This window comes from Pseudopodoces humilis, chromosome 1, assembly GCF_049639895.1.
Source record: "Pseudopodoces humilis isolate 2021_Gansu_Grassland_sample_001 chromosome 1, ASM4963989v1, whole genome shotgun sequence".
In the NCBI taxonomy this organism is placed as follows: domain Eukaryota; kingdom Metazoa; phylum Chordata; class Aves; order Passeriformes; family Paridae; genus Pseudopodoces; species Pseudopodoces humilis.
Window position 1 is genome coordinate 109844446 of NC_142200.1, and position 20924 is coordinate 109865369.

The window sequence follows — 20924 nt, forward strand, 5'->3', positions numbered from 1 at the left end:
CAAGGAACAGATGTGGTTCCATGGTGTCTTGGGATGTATAATCATCCATCCCCTCTCCTGATACTGCTCCTGTCACTGCATAGGGAAAAGGGGCAGTATCTGCTGTGGGTCCTGTGTAAATTTGATACCATAAATGCATTGCAGAAATGTGTCTGTTACAAATATTTATTCATATCCATAGTATTTTAGTTTCTAGAGACTTGCTATTGATCAGAGACACTGGTATTCATGTAAGAATCTGCCAATATCAGTCATTGTATTTTTACTCCACATATTCATGGTCAATGGCAGCAAAAGCAGTAATTTTTTCCTTGAGACTCTTGGCAATGCAAGAGTTCATTTGTCATTTTTAAATGGACACCTGGGGTAGATTCTGTCCAAGAAAAACAAATCAATACAGTTAGTTACACTAAGTGCATTTGAACAAGGATATTTGAAGGGGAGAAGGAAAAGGTGCTGCAGCATGATGGAGAGGAGAGGTGTGTGTGCTGCAGGCTGGGAAAATGGCACCCAGCTTAATCTATGCCTTGGGAGGGAGGAAGGGATGGAGGATCAGGAGAAGAGAACTATAAAAGGGTGGACCAGGCTGAGGAAGAAACTGAAGAAAAGCCAAAGAAGCTTTAGGAAAACAAAAAGATAAAGTGGTGGATCTAAGGTGGGTCCCCTGGGTTGAAGCAGAAGAGCCAATGGAACAAAGCTACTGGGCATGCCTGGAGAGGAATTTTGTTTCTAGTCCATTTGATTTTGGAGCAGTGTCCTGGACTTTGAACCAGCTAAGTGATTTTATAGCCCATATCACTCATGCTGCTATCATGATTTTAGCGTGGCAATAATAGTCACCAGAAGAGCAGCTTGTGCAACAGCTCAGCTCTTGGCAATGGTGCAGAAAGAAAACAATCTTGTAGTTATTTTATAGAAGCAATCTGTTTTTACAGAAGTAGATGATATAGGAGGGAGGGTTTGCTGTCTTTGCAAGCATTAAATTTTAGTCACTCGTGTAGGACTGGTTGACATTTTACCTTCTATTTCAAAATGTTCATGTTTGATTATATAAAAAATAATAAGCTTTTCTGTGGGGTTAGCAATGCAGCTCACTTGTCATTTTAAATGGACACCTGAGCAGATTCAGGTGACTGAGCAATGCAGTCATTTGGACCAAGGGCCTTAAATACATTTGGATGGGAGAAGAAAAATGTGCCATGTGAATGGAAATAATACAAAAGAAATTAATTACATGCAACAGACAGGCAATCAGGAGGGATGGGAGGCTTTGTCTTCATGTGCTAGAAATAACTGAACTGATCTCCCAAGATCATCATTAAATCAATTTTAATAATGTGTTGTCATCAAAAAGAGAAAATTGCCTCCACTCCCAAAATGAGTAGATTATGAAAAGATGCTTACAGATGGTTCACAAGGCTGCAGCTGGTTTCTTGTTCTCCTTCATTCAAAAATCAAAAATGCTGTAACTCTTCAAGATCTTTGTGAGAAAAAGAATCAAGGAGGTGCATTTGGGTTTTTACATTATGCCACTCTGAATCCAAGAACAATGAGCAAATGGTGGCAAAGAATCTGAAGTGTCTCACTGTGGTTCCAGAGCTCGTGTCCCTGGCAAACCCATCCTTCAGACTGTAGGATAATCCCTGGCTGTAGTTGATCACACAGGTTGGACAGGGCAGGATCTGTCACGCTGCTTCTGGGAATATGCTAGGTCCACTGCGCAGCCTATGTTTGGCAATAACTCCAGTAAAATTACAAAGTAAGTGGTGCCTGTACGCAAAAACCTGGATGGAAAGGTAGCCCCAAGAGTGGAGGGACTGCTGATTTCTGGGGTCTGAGAAATGCCTCCCTGAGAAAGCACCTGTTCCTTTTAGAAGACGCAAGGATTCTTTCACCCACCTCTAGACAAACCCCCTCCTGCCCTCGCTTTGGGAGGGAACAGAGGAACGTGATTTAGGGGCGGCCAGCAACACCCTGCCGCACCAGCTGCTGTCAAATCCCGAGCGGAGTTTCCGGAAAGCGGGGAGCCGCCGGAGGAGGGGCAGGGAGGGAGGCACGGCCGTGCCGCGGGGGTTCTGCGGCAGAAACCCGCTGTCCTCCCAGCCCCGCTCCCCGGAGCATCCCCCTCCAGGCACAGCATCCCCGTCCGGGCACAGCATCCCCGTCCGGGCACAGCATCCCCCTCCGGGCACAGCATCCCCGTCCGGGCACAGCATCCCCGTCCGGGCACAGCATCCCCCGCTGCCGTGGCGCCTCGGGTGCTCGCACTCGCCGCAGATCTCTTCCCTCCACATCATTCAGTTCATCTGGATTTATTTATTTATTAATTTTATTTTTTTTTTCTTTTTGACCTGCACGTTGGGGTTTATTTTTTGTTTTGATTTTTTTTTTTTTCGTTCGCTTGTTTTCCGTCTATTCGGAAATACAGGCGCAGAGGGCGGGCACCAACCCGGTGACTCTCCACACATCCCCCCGGGGGAGAGGCGCTCGCAGCCGCTCCGAGGGTGCAGCCGGCTCCCGGCTGAGCCTCTCCTCATCCCGGGAGCGGGCGGACAAGCCCGGCTGTGGAGGTACCTTGGGATGTGGTGGGAGCCGGGATCCCCGGGCCGGGGCCGGCTGAGGTGCGGAGGTGGGAGGCTGCTGCCCCGGCCTACGCGGTGGGGCTGTCGCTCTGTCTCTCCGACGAAAAGAATTATTTTGGTTGGATAATTTGGTGTTTTCTCGCAAATCATAATCATGGTGTGAAGCTTTCTTATCCGGGACGGCGGTGAACTGAGGGAAAGCTTCACCCGCAATTTGGTGTGCATGTGCTTGTTTTTACTTAATTTCTCCTCCGATGGAGGCGTGTGAAAGCTCCTTGCAGGTTTTCATCATGGGGTTTAAAGTGTTGTGGATGTTGGCGTTTTAGTGCTATGGGATTTGTTTTGTGGGGTTTTTTGTTTGTTTGTCTGTTTGGGTTTTTGTTTGTTTGTTTTTCCCACAGCACTTAAAACATTCACCTGTCGACCTCGTGTGAAATAAATGGCAATGGTGTTTGTATCTCTCAGGTTACAGTGTAAAGAAAGGTGCATGCTTACCCACCCTATGAACAAACAGGTCAGTACCTAAAAGAAGTGGGTTTGGTGTTTCAGGTTTCTTGGGAAAAGGAATTTCAGCACAGTCATTTGTACTGGTGTGCACTTAACTTAGTTAAAATGTTGGTGGCATAAAGAAGTTGAGACTGTTTTCCTTTGCAGGCAAGAATTCTTTTTGCTTGCAGTTAAGATGAAGAAAGTAATCCTTCCAGTGTGCTTGCATGTGGCCCAGTGTAATTAACTGGGTGTGCAAAGATATGTATTTATGCTGTTTCTTGCAATGCAGCTGGGTTTTGATACTCAGTTAACACCTTTTATTTGTCTTTTTGCCAACAAGTGCACAATGATAGCAAGAGTTCCTTACCTTACAACTCTGTTTAAACTGTGGAATAAATGAACTCCTCTCTGATATCTCTACAGATTCCACTGAATGGGCAAATGTGACTGTATTGCCTGGTGTGTGAGACTGAGTGTATCTGAGTGTAGCCATAGGTGAACACAGCCCTGTGCTTCTGATCCAGTTATGTGGCAAGACAGCAAAGGTGGCAGCTGTGTGATGGCTTCAAGGGGTCACAGAGTGTAAGGTACCCCTTTGATACAGAGGCTATTGTGTAAATCAGGATTTGCAGATTATCTCTGATGAAATTGTCCTAATTGCTGATGGGACAAGATTGTATGAGGAATGTCTTAAGAGATCTGCCCTTGTTTTACATGCTCCCTCTCCAAAAAGACTTTTGAAAAGACAAAAATCACCTCTGATGAAGACAAATCCCAGCATCAGGGACACAGGAAATTCAACAAACCAAGATTTCAATTTTCCAGAAATGGGAGCAGAAAATATTTAACCGTTCAAACCTTAAGTGTTAAGAGTCTAATATGTTTTTTAATAATGCTTTGTTTTTTCAGAGTCATTTGTCCTGCATGTTTTTTCTTTGATGTTGACTTGTTTTTTTTCCAGCACTGAACATCAGTGCTTTGATCCAGGAGTGACTGGTATATATTAGGTTGTGAGCAGATAGTTCTCTTTCAGTCACTTTATAACATTATATAGATATGTCCATGTACAATTTAAAGCTAAAGAAAATTACTCTTTGTCCCCCTAAAGTATTTTATGCAGATGGTTATTCATAGATGTGTAGTTAAGAATCTGCTGAATTGATCTGTACAAATACTTCTAATTACTATGTCCTGACATTATCTGCAGGCTACAGTATAGGTGTTAACATATTTTTTAATAGTAAAATAAAAATTTCATTTTATCATTTGTGCACTATGTACATGATGTTTCAGTGCCTCAGGATAGTAAAGCAATGAAAAGAAGATGAAGTGGCTGGTAATTTTCTCTTTAAACTGACCGATTATTAAGATGATAAAGCTATTACCAAACCAATAAAGTAAGTATTGGAAGAGTAGATAGGCAGTAAGCAAGGAGCCCATATGGATTTAGAAAAGAGAGTTAATGAATAGAAAAAATTATGTTTTGGAAGTGTAGAAAATGTGTCAAAAGAGTTTCCAAGAGTCAATCTGAGATAGTTTTCACAACAGAAATAGCAAGACAAAGAAGGAAAGTAGTAGCTGTAGGCAAAGCTCAGTGTGAAGCTAATTCCAGAACAAAACAAAATTTTTTCTTCTCTTTTGAATGTGAACATAGATGTTGGACCATGGGTACCCAGGCTGAAGAGCCCATGGGGTGTAGAAAAGGGAAGTTGTGTGAGAAGCATTTATTCTGCTTTCTCCCTCAGCCCTCGGGCTCTGGTTGGAGCTAAGGACATGACCAGTGTTGCAGGTACAGTGGGGCTGACCCAGTGTGCTCTGGCCATGGACTGGAGACCACCTTTAAGCTCCTGTCCTCAGCTGAGGTTGGCACTGGCGTTTGCTGAAATAGCAGGACAGTCCTGAGCAGCCACTGGTGTGTTCAACAATCAGTATGGAAGAATTAGGAGATGTGACTCAGGATAGATCACGCCAGGCTGCATTGATTTTTCTTTGCCAAAACAAATGGTTCCTGAAATATAAAAGGCAGGCAAATTGTCCTTGTTGCATTCCTCTGATACTTCTAAGCTTGCCATATCCCTCCAGCTGCCTCTTTCCTCCTCAACCGCTGGGGAGCATAAGGATTTTTGATATGTGGATTGTCAGTATTCAGAGGTACTAAATGGTCCCTTGGGGTTAAGAGGTGTCTGGTCAGGGACATGGAAAAGGATGAGCAGAAGCTCCAGGAAACCTAAACCACATTTGAATTCTAGGAAACTTTTCTAGAGGATATGAACATATAAGTAGCCTTATTGTTAGTATGCGTGTTTCATGCCACCTTGGGGTTTGTCAAATATAACCATGTTAGATTTACTTAGATTTAGTAACTTTTCATTGCAAAATGACTGAGTTAAAGTGTTTATTTTTATGTGCAGTACAGAGTGGTAATAATAGGAATACACACACACATATTTCATCAGCAGTTAGTGGAAAGACGCCTACTTTAATATTCCTAAAACCTCCTCTTTTATTTTTTTTTTCTTGCTGAAGAAGCCTGTATCTCTTGTAGACACCGAGCTTGCATGTCTGGCAGAAAGATTCAGCTGCATTCAGTGGAGCAGCCTCCCTCAGGTGTCTGGGTCTGTGTTGCAGGAGCACAGGGGAGCGCTGGGTGAGCACCAGCCCCGACCTGCCTGCCCACAGCCGCTTTCCTCAGGCATGGGAGGTGGGGAGCAGGCACCTGCATGTGGAAAATGGGCAGGCTGAAGGTGAAATCTGGCATCGTTAGCGTGACAACACAGACACAGCCCTTCCAGACAATGAAAAGTTAGTGGTTGCAAAACAACAGGCAGTTCTTCAGGAGAAGATGGAATTTCCACTAAGTAATCCAGTTGATTAAATTAGATTTTATGAGTTTCAACTGATTCAGGGCTTCAGGCTTTAAGACAGAATCGCCAAATCCTCTCAGATTCCCTAAGTGTTTCCTGTTTTGTCGTTTCAGGATGCTCACCAGAACCCCGAGTGTTGTTGCCCAAGTGTTCCTTCTTCTAAGCATAGTTCTTGTTATTGCTATTGCAGTGATTCAGATAAATCAGCAACAGGTCCTCTCCCCAGGGCTTAAGGTAAGTCATAGGATACCTCAGGAAGGAGAACGGTGTTTTGAACTGATGTTTAATAATAAGTCATTTTTATGGGGTGATTCAAATGAGCTTACAGCCATAAATTAATGTTTAATCATATCATCGTGGGAACACTGAAGCTGAGAGAAAAAGAGAATTGGTCAAGAGTCAGTGGCAAAGCAGGAAAAACATTTCTTGATCCCCTCTCTGTGGTGGCTATCGCGCAATGTCTTCAGGACTGAAAGGCCAAAGCTGGAGAATATCTCACTCCTTTTTCTTTTTTTTATTCCCCTTTAGTTTTGCCAGAGATTGGAAGTAATTTTAAAATGATTTTGAAGTGGGAAATACCCAGAGTTTAAATTCTACCCCCAAGCACAGCTGGGGAGTTTATGCTGACATGTTTGCAAATTGCTCCCGTGCATCAAAAGCATTTGAGCTCTAAGTATGCACTTGATCCTTTACAACGTGTTGGGACTTGCTGGATATTAACAGAAGCAAACAAACTTCATTAAGGGGGGCAGAGCAAGCTGCAAAAGACAAACTGAAATACTCTGAAGATCAGGCTTTGCCTTCTGCTGTGGAACATGTGTGCAGGTTCTTCAATGAGAGATGTACACAACTGAGGAAAAGCTGTAGAAAATACCCTCCTAAGAAGCTGTGCAGCCTGGCATGTAGAATTCTGTTCTTCTTCCCATGGTCCTCTTGTCAGATTTTTCTTTGAAGTCCCTTGTACCTTTCCATCTGCATGTGTGTTTAACTGGATAGTTCACATACTGGTAACGATAGGCTATTGCCTTGTTGCACTTCATGGGATTATAAACACCTTCAGCTTTGTCTGAATCATTTGCTGTTGTGTGAGCCAGACAATGGGATAAACCTGTAATTCTGATACATGTGTTTTATGTATTTGTGTGGTGTGGTAGGGGGTGTGTGCTGGGATCATTCATGGGGCCACAGTGCCTCAAGTATGTGATCTGTTGAGCCCCAAATGGTTGCTTTCAGCAGCCTCATATCCCACCAGTTTTCATGCAAGGCAAGCCTGGACTGACATGCATCCCAGCTGAAGCCAGGAGAAGGCTGAACTCACTATCTAAAAGACAGCCTACACACCTCTGGTGTCTGTCATTAATTCAGTTTCACATTCAGAATGATAAAACTGTTCACCTTACTCTTTGAAGAAGCATTGGAACCACCTGGACTATCTGGAGCTGGTTTAAGTTGTGAGGTTCGCTTACTGAACCACAGCAGCTTCACAGCTTCTTCTCTAGGATGGCTGGTGTTTCCTCTACTGGGTGTGCTTTAGCTTTGGATTTGAATTTGGGCTGTAAGCCTGCTCATGCTAGCGATATGGAGGACCCTGAGTTTGATTCCTGAGACACCGAGTCGTTCTCAGTGAGTAATTTACATTCACAAGAAATTCACAGGTAGAAAAGGAGGACCTTGGTATGCCAGTGAAAACCTCCAGTACCTGGCTGATATGATGGAGCCTGGAAATGACAGAGTCCTGAACTCAATGGTTGATTAAAATTGATTATGGCAACAACATGATGAAAGGAGATTTATTTTTTGCAAATGGCCTTGTTCTTCTGTTATTACTGTTTGTGTTACCTGTGGCATAAAAGCTGTTTCCCAAGATGCATGTTGAGAGCATCCATTGTGGCACAAGAGATAAATTATATGCTATGCCCTTGGTGTTTTAAACTGTTGTTGCAAAGTTGAGTATTTTGGATCCTTGATGGTTGGATTATCTGAAGACTGAGCCAGTGATTCATGAAGGAAGGACCTGCCCATTGCATGAGGCTATGGCACTGAAAGAACACATGACTCACTGGCTCTACACACCATGAAGTGAGAAGAGTGATGAAGAAAACACAAACATCCTCAGTGGAGAAGTCTGCAATTATAAATGATAACAGCACTGAATGTAGTAAGCCTTTGTAGCAGTCAAAAAAAAAAAACAAACTGTTTGTCTATTGCTATTTTGTGAGCCCTAGAGAAAAAAAACCCACTTCATTATTGTATTTCTTTAATTTGTTCCTTGAGGTGCTACAGTTTTCAATACCTAAATTTTTCATGTCTCTTTTGGCTCTTAGGAAGTGTTCTGCATTGTTTGTGGATGTTGTACTTGATTAAAACTTGTTCAAACCTATGTAGCTGAATTGAAGCCTGCATCTAGCACAGATCCACTTTTGTGACCTCCATCTTCCCTGTAACTGGTTTAGCTTGTTAGCTTCTCTTGGCAGTTTCCCAAGTGATTGGAAGGCAGGTGGCCCATCATAAATGTGCCTGCTTTAAGGGTTTGTGTATCTCTACATCCTCCTATCGGAATGATACTCAGGCTGAAAAGGTGATTGATCCTGGGGCTTGTGCTTGCTTATCTCTTGGGATTACTACTCTTCAGGATGTGCCTACAAAGCCATATTCCCATAATAAGCATTTTCTTTTGAGTCACTTTGTTTCCCCCCCGCCCTTTTCTTTTTTTTTTTTTTTTTTTTTTCCTTCTGGACTAGAAAACAGAACCCTGAAGCTTTTCTGGGTCAATGTTGTCTCCCTGTCTTGTCTGACTAATCATCTAGTCCATTGAGTAGGTGGTGCAGCTCTTGGATATTAGGGATTGACCAGGCCTTTGAGCTGATTGAAATACTCAGTGAGTCAGCTGAAGTAGAAAGGAAAGAGGGGAGAAAAAGTAGTTCTGGTCTTTAATGGCTGCTAGCCTGGGATAAGGGTTTGCCTGTGCTCCCACAGTGCATTTCAAAGCAGGAAGGCATTGCTTATCTTTAAAGGGCAGCCAAAGTTGATCCAATATGCAACTTGGACAGAAATCTAACATTCCCCAAAAATTTTAATCCAGCCAGTTTGTCTTTGGCAAGACAAGGCTTGTAGAATTTTTTCACCTTCTTAAGATGCAGCATCCTGTGTCATTTCTGGCTTTTTAGTTTTTTAAGATTAATCTTGGTCCTAGCATGTGACACAGTTGTCACTGATCACCGTTTTTTGAGGCTGCATGGGCTAGTTTGCACACAGTGAACTCACACAAGTCCTGAGCACCTTCATGAGTCACCCTGAAATGGGCCCAAGAGACCTTTTCAAAAAACGAGCATCTATTTTAAGGTAGGAAGAGGCTGTATAGGAAACATAGAGGAGGAGGAGGGGGAGAAAGGAAAAAAAACAACTTGTCAGTCATGCGTTGATTCAGATAAGAATCTGAAAGACTGCTCTTTTGGGATGGAAATCTCTTACTTACAGAAGGAGGCTGGGAAATGCAGGGGGAGGAGGAAGTAGCTCAAAAAAGTCCATAGTTAACTGAGGTAAAAATACTTCCATTATCTTCCAGCTCTCCTTGGGCCTGGTAGTTAGCTCTAAAAGTAGCCAAGTTAAAAGCTTATATTTGGCACTTTAAGCTGACTGAGACTATATTTCATTAGTAGTCCTTAAGCAGATTGACCATTACTATGTTATGTACCTCCAGGGTGCTCATCTCTTCCAAGGAGAGGAAATACACTCAAATTATCTTTGCTAAAAGTAGTTACTGAAACAGAACCTGATGATGTAGTGGTTTGATGGTATCTGTGGAGCCTTTAATCTTTTAGTGGATGATGGTAAATATTGTCTGTATAAATATAAATGAAATTTTCATTATCTAACAGTCCTCTATGAAACAGACTAGACTGGCATTGCTGGTTTTCTTTGGGGGCCAGGGGTTTTTAGGGTTCCAGTAGAAGCCAGGAATAATCAGGTGTGGAAGCTGAATGATTTGCCACCTGAAGCAGTGATCCTTCCCAGTCGGACTTGTTGGTCCCCAAGGGAGGCAGTGGGATGAAATTTATCAGCCTGCTACAGGGGCTCTTACTGCTTTGCAGACAGATGGAGGCTCTCATTTTTCAGTATTTTCAGGCTCCTGGGCATCTGTCTGTTTCAAAAGAAAAAAGCTGACTGAAAAATGAGCCTTACACTGTGTGATTGCTATCAATTAGGTGACTTTGGAAGAGCTAAACATACTTTCAGGATCATAAAGAGGATACCAAAATTGCATTTTGCTTCCCTTTATGAGATTGTCTTCCCAGTTACTACAGTTTTCTTCTGCTATAAAATATGGGAAAGGGGGAAAGACTTGTCTGGTGAGCAGTGGGGTGGGATGGAGAAACCCGTGCTTTAATCCCAGAGTCCAAGGGACCTGGGACAAGTAATTTAAATATTTCCCATTTATTTTATAAATAATCATGGGGTAATATTGGTTCTCTTTCCCTCTGTGTTTTCTCATACTCTGGCACAACCTGTTCTCAGAGGCAAACTCTCAGGTGGACTAAACACTCAAAGGGAGAGGTTTATGGGGCAATTAGGAAAGAACCAGACTTGTTACATCATTCTTACTGTCGACTGTTAGGTACTTTACCTCTCTGCTTATAGCTTTATGGATCCCTTGTGCATCCTTGAATCTAAAGCCTGTGCTTAGATATCAAACCCTTCAGTGTTCAGGGAATGGACTGGGATAAAGGGAAATGAACTTGCTCCAAAATCAGGTCCTAACACAGTGTTATCTATTTGTCAGTGTGGATTTTGAACCTGATGCTGAAAGGAGATGAGCATTCTCCATCCCCACTGAATTAATTATTGAAGATGTGTAGCATGTTCCTTGGTTTGCAGCCAGATTAATTCTGTGCTTGGCTGTTGGATTCATGCCTAAGCGCCTAACACTCAAATTAATCTCTCTTTTAAATAATACACTGTGCATGCATTTTCTAAATGTCTGGTGGTGCAGTGAAGTGCAGCTGCATATGGGCATTTAAGCTGTCATTGTTTGTTTCTTCATCTAATGTATTCTTTCTTAATCCCCAGTATGGAATAGTCCTTGATGCTGGATCCTCTCGGACTACAGTCTATGTCTATGAGTGGCCAGCGGAAAAAGAAAACAACACGGGAGTAGTGAGCCAAACCTTCAAGTGCAATGTGAAAGGTGAGCTCAAAGGAAAGTTCCTTAGTTGTTTTAGCCTTGCTTGTAGTGTTTCTTCCCCTTCCCCTTCCCTTCCCTTTTCAGGGCTGCAGAGGGAAGACTGTCAAGACTATGTCTGTATTTGTCAGCATTAGTTCTGTTCCTACTGATACAGTAAGATGCTCTAATCATTGCACCAGAGAAAAGAAATTGTAGCAAAATTTGATTTGTTCCATGGCAGTGCATGATTGGTGCAGACAGAATTCAATCTAAAGAGAATCGGGACCTGTAAATGTTCAGACCTTGTGTTTCTTTCAGAATAAAAGTCTTATATATATTTTAAAATAGCTTGGAATAAAAAGGTTTAGAAGAATGGGAATCCAGCTCTTGTTAGATGTTAGTTGTTAATTAAGCTTCTCTATACTACAGAATTAGGAAGTAGTTAATAAAATTATTGAGTGAAATAGCTAAATTGGTAGAACTGTTTCTGACAGGGTGCCACAGTTTTACCAAACATGTAGGTGTGGCCTCTGTCTCAGGAAGACCTGTGTCTGTACACAGATAGATGACGTCCCACAGGTACCACTGGCTACCTGCCCTGTCTCCTGTCTGAGGTTTTGAATTGATTCCTCACAGACAGACTAGGCTGACTTCTGATCACACTCCAGTATGGTTAGGTGGTTGTGGATTCCTTCATAGAAACTCTCAGTCAATTCAGTGACATCTCACTCAGCTGTCAGAGTTATGAAGATGCCACACATTTTGTGAAGACAGATGGCCAGGTAGCCATGGTCAGCCAAGTACTCCTCATCCCTAAGTGTACCAGATCAACAGGGTACACTCTTCTAGTCTTGGATAACTCTGCACTGCAGGAGACAGAGGGCTGGTTGATGGGAGATGTCCCCAGCTAAGCTGTGGGTGACAGTGGTGAACACATCTGTCAGTGTTTCTTTAGTGACCCTCTAACCATAGTCTTAAGCATTTAAATTGGGGTGTGGTTCTGGGCCATAATGAGGGGCAGATTTTTGCATACCTACTGAACTTGAAGGCCAAATGGTCAACTACTCTGTGAATTCTGTGGTGGTTTTATGATTTCATTTTTGCCTTTATTAAGTACCTCTTCCCTTGTATGTAGGAACCAGTCCCAAATCCAAATCCTTTCTTTATAGTGCATTTAATCTGTCCTGGTAAGACTCTAAGCACTGGCAAGACAGGCAGCTGTCCAGAAGAAAATGGTCATTGCCTTGTGACCCGCTCTGCCTGAAAACTGGAGGAGGGGAGGCTGCAACCACCAAAGGGATGTAAGGCAATGGCAGCTGCTGAGGATGTTGCTGCTCTGTTTTCCTCTGGTAGCAGCTTTCCTTTCAGCTTCAGGCCTGTTTGTGCTAGACTTAAGACTTTCAGCAAGTCTTAATTCAAAACCAGGGCTGTGAAAATCTAATGATGACACGGTAATGTTTTAAGTTTCAATTCATACAGCCAAAAAAGGAGCTTTGGAGTGTGGAATCTGTAAAGGCTTGCATATTTTTTTTTCTCCTGTTTCTATCAATGCAATGTGATTGAACATAAATAGTTTCTCATTTTGACTTGGTAAGAACCACCTTTTGTTTAGCTTGGGACGAGGCTGTGCAAGACATGGCTGCTACAGAGGTAAATGGAGTTCTGGCAATTGTTCTCTGCAGGCCAGTTGCTTCATGGGAGTGCCTGGACTGCTCCCCATGCGACTTCCCCAGCTTGGGAATGTTAGTAAGGAATGTTTTATTTACACACAAATTGAGCCTGTTGAGATCCTGATGGTCCTTGGAGTATTGAGCAAGGCAGGACTCTGATGTTAATTGTTCAAATAGCTATGCCTTATGCAGCAAGGTGTAACTCTCCTTTCTGCTCTTTGAAGGCTTTGGAAATTTGGAAAGCTGTTTACTAGTTCATGCACCAGAGCAGACCTGTACCTCTACAAATTCAAGAGCCATTTCTGTGCCTCTTGAAATGCACAGGCACCACATTGTTTGTTCCATAAGCACTCCTAGTTTTCAGCCATCCTACCCTTGTTTGCAGTTATGGGGAGGGGGGGAAGGGGGAAATGTCTTTCTCTTAACACCTGTTTGCTAATTGGGATAATTTGTAGTTGGCAAAGCAGGATGCAATCTATCTCCTCATTCTCTTTTAGGCCCTGGTATATCCAGCTATGAGAGTAGCCCTGGAGCTCTTGCCGAGCCTCTTGATGACTGTCTGAATAAAGTCAAGGAGAGAATACCAGTTCATCTGCATAAAAACACTTCTGTTTATCTGGGTGCTACAGCTGGCATGAGACTGCTGAGGTATGGCACGGATTTGAGCTACTCTGTATGCATACTAGCATAGCAGTCTGTGGAAAAAGAATGTGAAAAATGCACTGGATGCATTTTTACCCACTGGAAATTGGCCATCTCAAAAGGAAATGGAGCCCAGCCAACTTAATTTAATTAACTTCTTTGATAGGGAAAGCATGTCTTTCCTCTGTTACGCTGTATTGAAAAGAAACTTGCTTTATTTTGGAGAAGGCAAGAGTTTGATTTTCTCTTTCATATTTGTCACAAAATACAGTGCTATGTAGACAGATAATGTTTGTGCATGTCCATGGGCAGCAAAGGCAGATTGAAGCTAGACACTGCATTCTGAGTGTGGATGGGATCTGATGTGATGTAGCTTTTGGGGTCTGTCTGTGGCTTTAGCCTTGGCACAAATTTACTTTATTATATTTGTTCTGTGGCTAAACAGAGCTGGAAGAGAGATTCCAGGACTGTTTTAACCAGAAACTGTCATATAAACACTCAGTTCATTACGAATAAAGGGGTATATAAGGAGAAAAAATCCCACCCATGAAGCTGCATGATAAAGAGTGAAGTCAGTACATACTGAGGGAGTTGCTTGCTGAAATAATGCTGGATACTGGCTATTCCCTATCATAAGCTTCCCCTTTGGGGAAATAATGTCTATTTCATTTATTTGGTGATTGTAGCAGTTTTCTTGAATTGCTAGTCAGTGAACAATAAACATGAAATTGCCTTTCCAGATGCTCAGTGTCTCATGTTTTGTGAATTGCTTCAGGTTGCAAAATGAATCGGCAGCCAATGAAGTCCTTGCAAGCATTCAAAACTACTTCAGATCACAACCTTTTGAATTTAGGGGTGCGCAGATCATAACTGGGCCAGAGGAAGGGGTGTATGGATGGATAACGGCCAACTATTTAATGGGCAATTTCTTAGAGGTGTGTGGAAAAAACTGCATGATTTTCTTTTCACTGTTTCTCTCTTATAAATGAGAAGTTTGAGAGGACATGCCTGTTAAAGCGTCATAGTTGCAACTTCTGTTTTCCCCTGAAGTCTCTATCAGGGTCTTTTTGTGGCAGTAATAGGACAAACATAAATCAAAGAATATGTTGTTATGGGAATGGGATATGGCAAAGGTAAAATTGTTGATCCATAAAAATTAACTCTTCTCTGAATGACATTGGGTGCCTTACCTAAAACCAAAAAGTTAGATGACTCTTAAATGCATTGGTATATTAAGTGTGACAGGTGTTGATTGTCTTGCCAACTAAAGATCTTTTCTTCTTATTATTTGCTGTCCCTGCCGCCCTACTGGTGAAGGACCTACCTGGCTTAGGGGTCTGCAAATTGTTTGGCAGTGTTGGCTCGCTTGTCTTAAGCAGACAAGACTGTTTGAAGCACTGAAGGTGGCCCAATATGCCTCAGCTGAGCCAGAAATCATTCATACACAGCTCATTCCAGGAGTGCTGAAAAGCTGCAGGCTACAACACCAACTGTCTTGTGCAGACCAAGCGATACCAATATAAACACACTCATGCTGTTCTCAAACTTGGAATAGGGAGCCAGATGCATTGGAAAATCCCTTTTTAGATACAGGTATTCAGTGTGATTTCATTCAGAGTAAAAGCTGTACCAAGATGACCTGCAACCACTCATCTGCATTCGTGACAGGAGTGTGCTTCCCTCACCATCGACAGCACTTCTGCCAGATTGCCTTACTAGGCTAAAATGAACTTCAGCCAGTACTGCTGAATATTGCAAGCTGTCCTGACTGAATGGTTCCTATCAGATCATGGCCATTAAATAAGAAGGAATTACTTGTTGGAGCTGTGACTGATAGCTCATGTTGAACGTGCTGTTGACTTGCAATATTAAAAACACAAGTTTTGGAAACACCTGTTCTGTAGGAGTTTTTCTCATTGTGTGCATTTCATGCAGCAAAAATGGCATTATGAACTTCAAGGTGGTGCCAGTCTTCTACCATGTGAATTTTAATAATCCAAATATCAAATTCCATATGGCAAATTCATAAAAATGGACTGCAAGACGTTGTGAAACCAGTTTAGTCTAGAGAGTTCTGTGAAGAAATACATGTGGAATATCACTAGTAGAAGAGAGAAATTCTGACCTTTCTTGTGACAATGGGCTAAGAGTCAAATTCTGTGAGGAATTGTTTATGGGAATTTTTCACTGTAGAATTTTATTTTGAGTATATTTGCTGGCCCATAAACCCCATAGTTTCCCTTCTTGTGTATACATTCATCTCATCATGCTCACTGGATAAATATTGACATAGATAATCATAGAAAATCTACATTTGGCACTGTGACTATTTGGATCAAATACAAAATCTGGGGAATATTTTGGGTAATAGGGAAAAGTGCCATCTGAATGGATCAGACTGCAGTTTCAGTGGAGGAAATGTACAGATTAAGGGCCCTTGCTCTTTTGACTTTGACGGAGCTTTCATCTGACTTTTTTGCATTTTTCACTCTATTTTCACTCTCTGTCTCTGTGATCTCTTGGTATTCTATTCCTTTAATACTTCTTCTTGCCTTGAAACAAGAAAATCTTGATACCATTTCCATTCAGATTTGTTCAAGTTCTCATGGATATCTGAACTTCAATTCCCTACATTCTAGGATAGACATTGCTCTGGTTAGTCCTGTGCTTTAATCATTGTGCTGTCCTACTGAGTTGAACACTATGCTGCATTAGTTTTCCCATCTTTCAGGATCATTTCACTCTCTGAAAGTACGCCCCTCTTATGTAAAAACATAATGCCTGTTTTCCTCATAGTTATTTTTTTTTTTTTTGAAAGAGTGAAGGACAAATAATGGGGGGGGGGGAAGTTTCAAGAAGTAAAGAGTAGAAAAGCTTGAGGGGAGAACAAGCAGGTGATATTTCTAATTTGCCTTGCTTTTAATTTTACATGTAGAGAAACCTTTGGAGGACATGGGTCCATCCTTACAGAAAAGAGACTATGGGTGCATTGGACCTTGGAGGAGCTTCCACTCAAATTTCATTTATCCCTGAGGACCCTGAGGAGCACTTCAATAGCACCTTGCAAGTGAAGTTATATGGTTACAACTACAATGTCTACGCTCACAGCTACCAGTGCTATGGGAGAGATGAAGCTGAGAAAAGGCTTTTAGCATTGCTGTTCCAGGTCTGTTTAAGACCCTTTGCTATGTTGCTCTTGCAAGTGTTCAGTAATTGTCTGAGCAGGGTCTTAGGCTTGTGTTCTCTTCCCTTTGCTGGAGTCTGGAGACCTCAGTAAGAGCTCAGTTTTGCTTTGCTGTGGCCAAACACACTTAGGTTTCATACAAAAAACTTCATAGTTGTTAAAAATTAGTGAGAGTTCTTTGCCATTTGACAAAAAGGCCTTGTAAATATTTTTCCGATCTTGCCAATGACTTCTGGAGAAAGGAGTTTCTATGAATTATAGTGATCAGCAGTGTTGTGCTGACCAGTCATGTCAGTGAACAAAAATACATGCATCTGCAGTTTAAAAAGATTCCTGTAGTTCATGCCAAATTAGGTCCTTTTTGCTTTTGACTAATATTTATTGTTTGGGATTTCTTGTATTTTTTTTTTTTATTCTTTTTCCCCCCAGAAATCAAACACCAGTGCCAATGTGGATAATCCCTGTTACCCTCAAAACTATAACACAGCATTAGAGATGAAGTACTTCTTTGGCAGCCTTTGTACACAGTCTCTGAGACCAGCAAATTACTACCCAAACCAGCTTGTGAATTTCCATGGAACAGGAGACCCAGGTCTGTGCCAGGAGATGGTTTCTTTATTGTTTAACTTCACTGCTTGCAGAGACAGAGAGGACTGTTCATTTAATGGAATACATCAGCCAAGAGCTAAAGGGAATTTTGTGGTAGGTTTGCAAACACGGTGTGTTTCTTCTTGAGCTTGTTTGCTTTTGATTTCTGTAGTTCTGAAAGTAACCTGTCATCCATTCCTTTTCTATAGGCTTTCTCTGGATTCTACTATACAATTAATGCTTTGAATTTATCTGGGCACTTTTCTCTGGATGACTTCAATTCAAGTATGTGGTTTTTCTGTTCACAGAGCTGGTCACAGGTAAGTGGGTGGTTGGTTGGTTGTTTTTTGGTGTTGCTGGGATTTTTCTTTTCCATTTTAAACCTCTAAAAGAGGGATATAAAAATAATATGGACTGGCTATGTGTTCAGAATCTTTCAGAGGGTCTGTATCAACCTAGCATTTGTTTTTCCACAGTGCTTCAAACCACGTAGTATTTCTGTCATGCTTAACACTTGGAATAGGTTTGAAAATTTCATTTTGTAGTTCTAACCATGCTATAGAGATGACATGTAAATTTTAGAAACCATAACATCCTCTATCTTCAATGTACAGTTTTATGTTTATTTTCATTGCTTAATACATAAGCTGTTTCACTTTTAGAGTCTTTCTTTTTCTCAATCCCTGTATGTAGCTGCCTACACCTTTACTTGGTATTTCTGAAATATGTTAATAACTTCTAATTAGAACCCAAATATTCTCTAGTTACAAAACCCCAAAGCATTTGCTTTTTCCATAATTAACATGTTTTTTAAAGAAAACCCTTTTGCTTTCAGCTCCAGTTTATGCTGCCTAAATTTGAAGAAATATATGCCAGATCCTACTGTTTCTCAGCCAATTTCATATATTACTTGCTTGTACATGGTTACAACTTCAATGCAGAAACTTGGCCACAGATACATTTTCAAAAGCAGGTGAGTAATAATAATTTTCTCTTACTGTCATTTTAATCCAAAGAGATTGAGGAGGAGACAGAAGATGCAGCAGCCTGCAAAAATGGAATGGTTGTAAACAGTCTTAGCAAATGACTGTCAAATGTTTGGCATAAGACAAGACACTTTTCAAACCTCAGGAGAAATCTCAGCCTGTTTCCAGGGGTTGCAGCATTACTTGGGGATGCTACACAGATTCTTTTAAAGAGCTTTAAGCAAAGATCAAATACTTGTGTTTTAAACATTTCCCTAGTATTTTGCTATAGGCAGTGATCTGCCTAAAACACCTCACCAGTCAAGGTCAGTTTGAGCTAACCCTGCTGAGCCAGAGAGCAGAACTCTGCTTTGCTGTCTCCTGGCAAAGCCTTGGAGGAGCTGGCAAAGCAGTTTGTAGTCAGTGAGTGGTGATGAAGCAGCTAGGACAGTTTCCATCCTCACCCAGCTCATCCATCTGGGCTGTAATCTGGCTGTCTGGTATAAGAATATTTTGATGGGGTATTGCCTTTCAGTTGACAAAGAGAGAACGCTTACAATAGCTGTGTAATAGATGCATTTATTTTCCTCTCTGCCACTGCACAAAGCCTTACTCTGATAGCCTTACTATCCCAGACTGTCTCCTAATGCCCATATAGTTTGGAAATGCTTCAGCACTCGCATGCAAAACCAACAAAAGAGTAGGTTGTAGATCTTCATGGTGTATTCTTAAATCCCCTTAGATGTGGGAGATGCTGGCAAGCTGTGAATGAGAAATCAAAAGCAATGTGTTCTGAACAGTCATATCTATCACTCGTGCACTAAGGAATCAAGTAGGATTTTCTTGCCTTGTTTTGACCTCTGAGGGACAATCATTAGCAGCTCTGGAGGAGAGTTCAAAGTTTAGCTGTTCCACCAGGAAAACAGCACAGAGTTTACTTTGAGATCTTAATCTCCGCTGGGCAGGGGCGTGCATTTGTCTTGATGGAGTGTGGATCTGTCTTGATATTTAAATATATCTTGTATCATCTCCAGCAGATAGGAGCAGCGAGAAACAGCAACATTTTCTTGTTTTTAGCCAAGACTATAAAAATACTGAACAAAACAAAACCCCAAAAGGCTAATTTAAAATTAATACCTTTGTTGCCTAGGTTTTACACAAGGGTAATCATGAAACTCCAAAATGCAGAACTACATTCTCTTAATTAGATCTGCCCCTACTAAAATGGTAAGGTCTAATGTTGGCTGATCAGCTAAGCTGCCCCAGAGATAACAGCACAATCTCACTACGACTGGACAGTGGGCTTTTTGTCTATGCTAGGAGTATGTATTTCCTTTTAATTAGTGAACACAGCCAGTGAAAAGAACCTTGGCCTAATGCTAAGATCTGGGCAAGATCCAGAGCTAAATGATTTACAAAAAATTAAAAGTTTTAAACCTCATGATGAGAGGAAGACAAAGGACAGTTTACCTTTTGATCCTGTGCTTATCAAGTGCCAGGACAATGACTTAATGAAAAGGACAGTAGAAAGCTGGTAAACTCTATTGCTCAAACCAGAAGTACGGAAAGATGGCAAAACAGGAGGACCATGGAGCAAATACAAACATACTCCATTTTTTATTTTTATTTGTTTCATCCATTTTGAAGTAGTTTTCTATTTATGTTTATTTTTTAAATGGAAGAGCCTAGTTTTGGTTTGTTTGTAGGCACAAAACCAACATGGAACAAAAGATAATAGAGTTCCTGCTTTGGGGACTTTATCCTGGCTTCCTCTTTGGCCATGTTGCTGAGACTCCTTGTGGGTTTTCTTTGTTTTCTTGAACTCAAATGACATCCTGGGATTTGGCTATGGTGAGGGGCTAATTTTAGGAATTGGCATAGTAGTCATAGGTTTTTTTATTTGTTTGTTTAAAATGTGTTTCTTGCACAGAAAATTGCATAACTGGCTGTCTGCATATAGACCACACATCTTTGTACCCATCCAATACTTGTGTCTCACTTCTTTAGCCCAGCGACCAATTTTATTACCATTCTCTGGAACTACAGAAAAAGGATAATATAAAATGGTTCTGTGTCTTCTTTGTATATTCCATTAAAGATTTCTCCTTGCTAATTTAAAGGACAGTTGCCATCAACAGCAGTTGAGCTTTTGGAGTCTATTCTCTTTGAAAATTCCATGGGACTAGGACTCTTCTGTCTTTATTTCAGGTTGGTAACAGCAGTATAGCGTGGTCACTCGGTTACATGTTAAGCCTCACAAACATGATTCCAGCAGAAGGCAAGCTGATCCAGTTACCTCTGAAACCTTCTCTGTTTGCTGGGCTCCTCGTCTTCCTCACAGCCACAGCACTGTTGTGTCTCCTCTTCCTCGTCTACTTGTGCATTGTATCGCATCACCGGAAGAACATCCCTCACGTTGAACACGTATTTATTGCAGAATGAATGAACTTTGCTGAAGACAAAACAAAAATTTTATAGTGCTATTAAGCAGAATTTTATTTTGCACACCCCCCCCCATTTTTCAAAAATAGACAGCAAAAATGACTTCTGAACCAGAATATCAGCATCAATAGAGAAGAGGCACAAAGGAATCTGTGATATGGTGAATTGGAGTGCTTTTGGTAATTTTGGTAATTGTTTCTGTAAACCTCATTTGTCCAGTGTGCAGCAGAGAAAACATGGGCAGACACGTCACTTTGCTTTATAAGGGATTACTTGCCTTTTCCTGCCAGGTATGTGTTATTTTTTTTGTTCATTAACTCTGTGCTAACTGGTGAGC

At 41.5% G+C, this 20924-nt stretch overlaps 1 protein-coding gene across 3 annotated transcripts; it reads left to right on the top strand.

Annotated features, from left to right (window-relative positions):
- The first annotated feature begins 2460 nt into the window (after positions 1-2460).
- On the top strand, positions 2461-20587 carry ENTPD3 (ectonucleoside triphosphate diphosphohydrolase 3). Of its 3 annotated transcripts, XM_088055634.1 has the most exons (12): positions 2461-2570; positions 3048-3096; positions 3495-3658; positions 6049-6169; positions 11003-11120; positions 13264-13414; positions 14184-14343; positions 16344-16574; positions 17022-17294; positions 17390-17500; positions 18016-18153; positions 20354-20587. In XM_088055634.1, exons 4-12 carry the CDS (start codon positions 6050-6052, stop codon positions 20585-20587), a joined length of 1536 nt encoding a protein of 511 aa, XP_087911760.1. In that variant the 5' UTR covers positions 2461-2570; positions 3048-3096; positions 3495-3658; position 6049. The 3 variants fall into 3 exon arrangements, with proteins under 3 accessions (XP_087911760.1, XP_087911762.1, XP_014103924.2); XM_088055636.1 differs by lacking the exon at positions 3495-3658; XM_014248449.2 differs by lacking the exons at positions 2461-2570; positions 3495-3658 and having other exon boundaries at positions 2950-3096.
- The last annotated feature ends 337 nt before the right edge of the window (positions 20588-20924 follow it).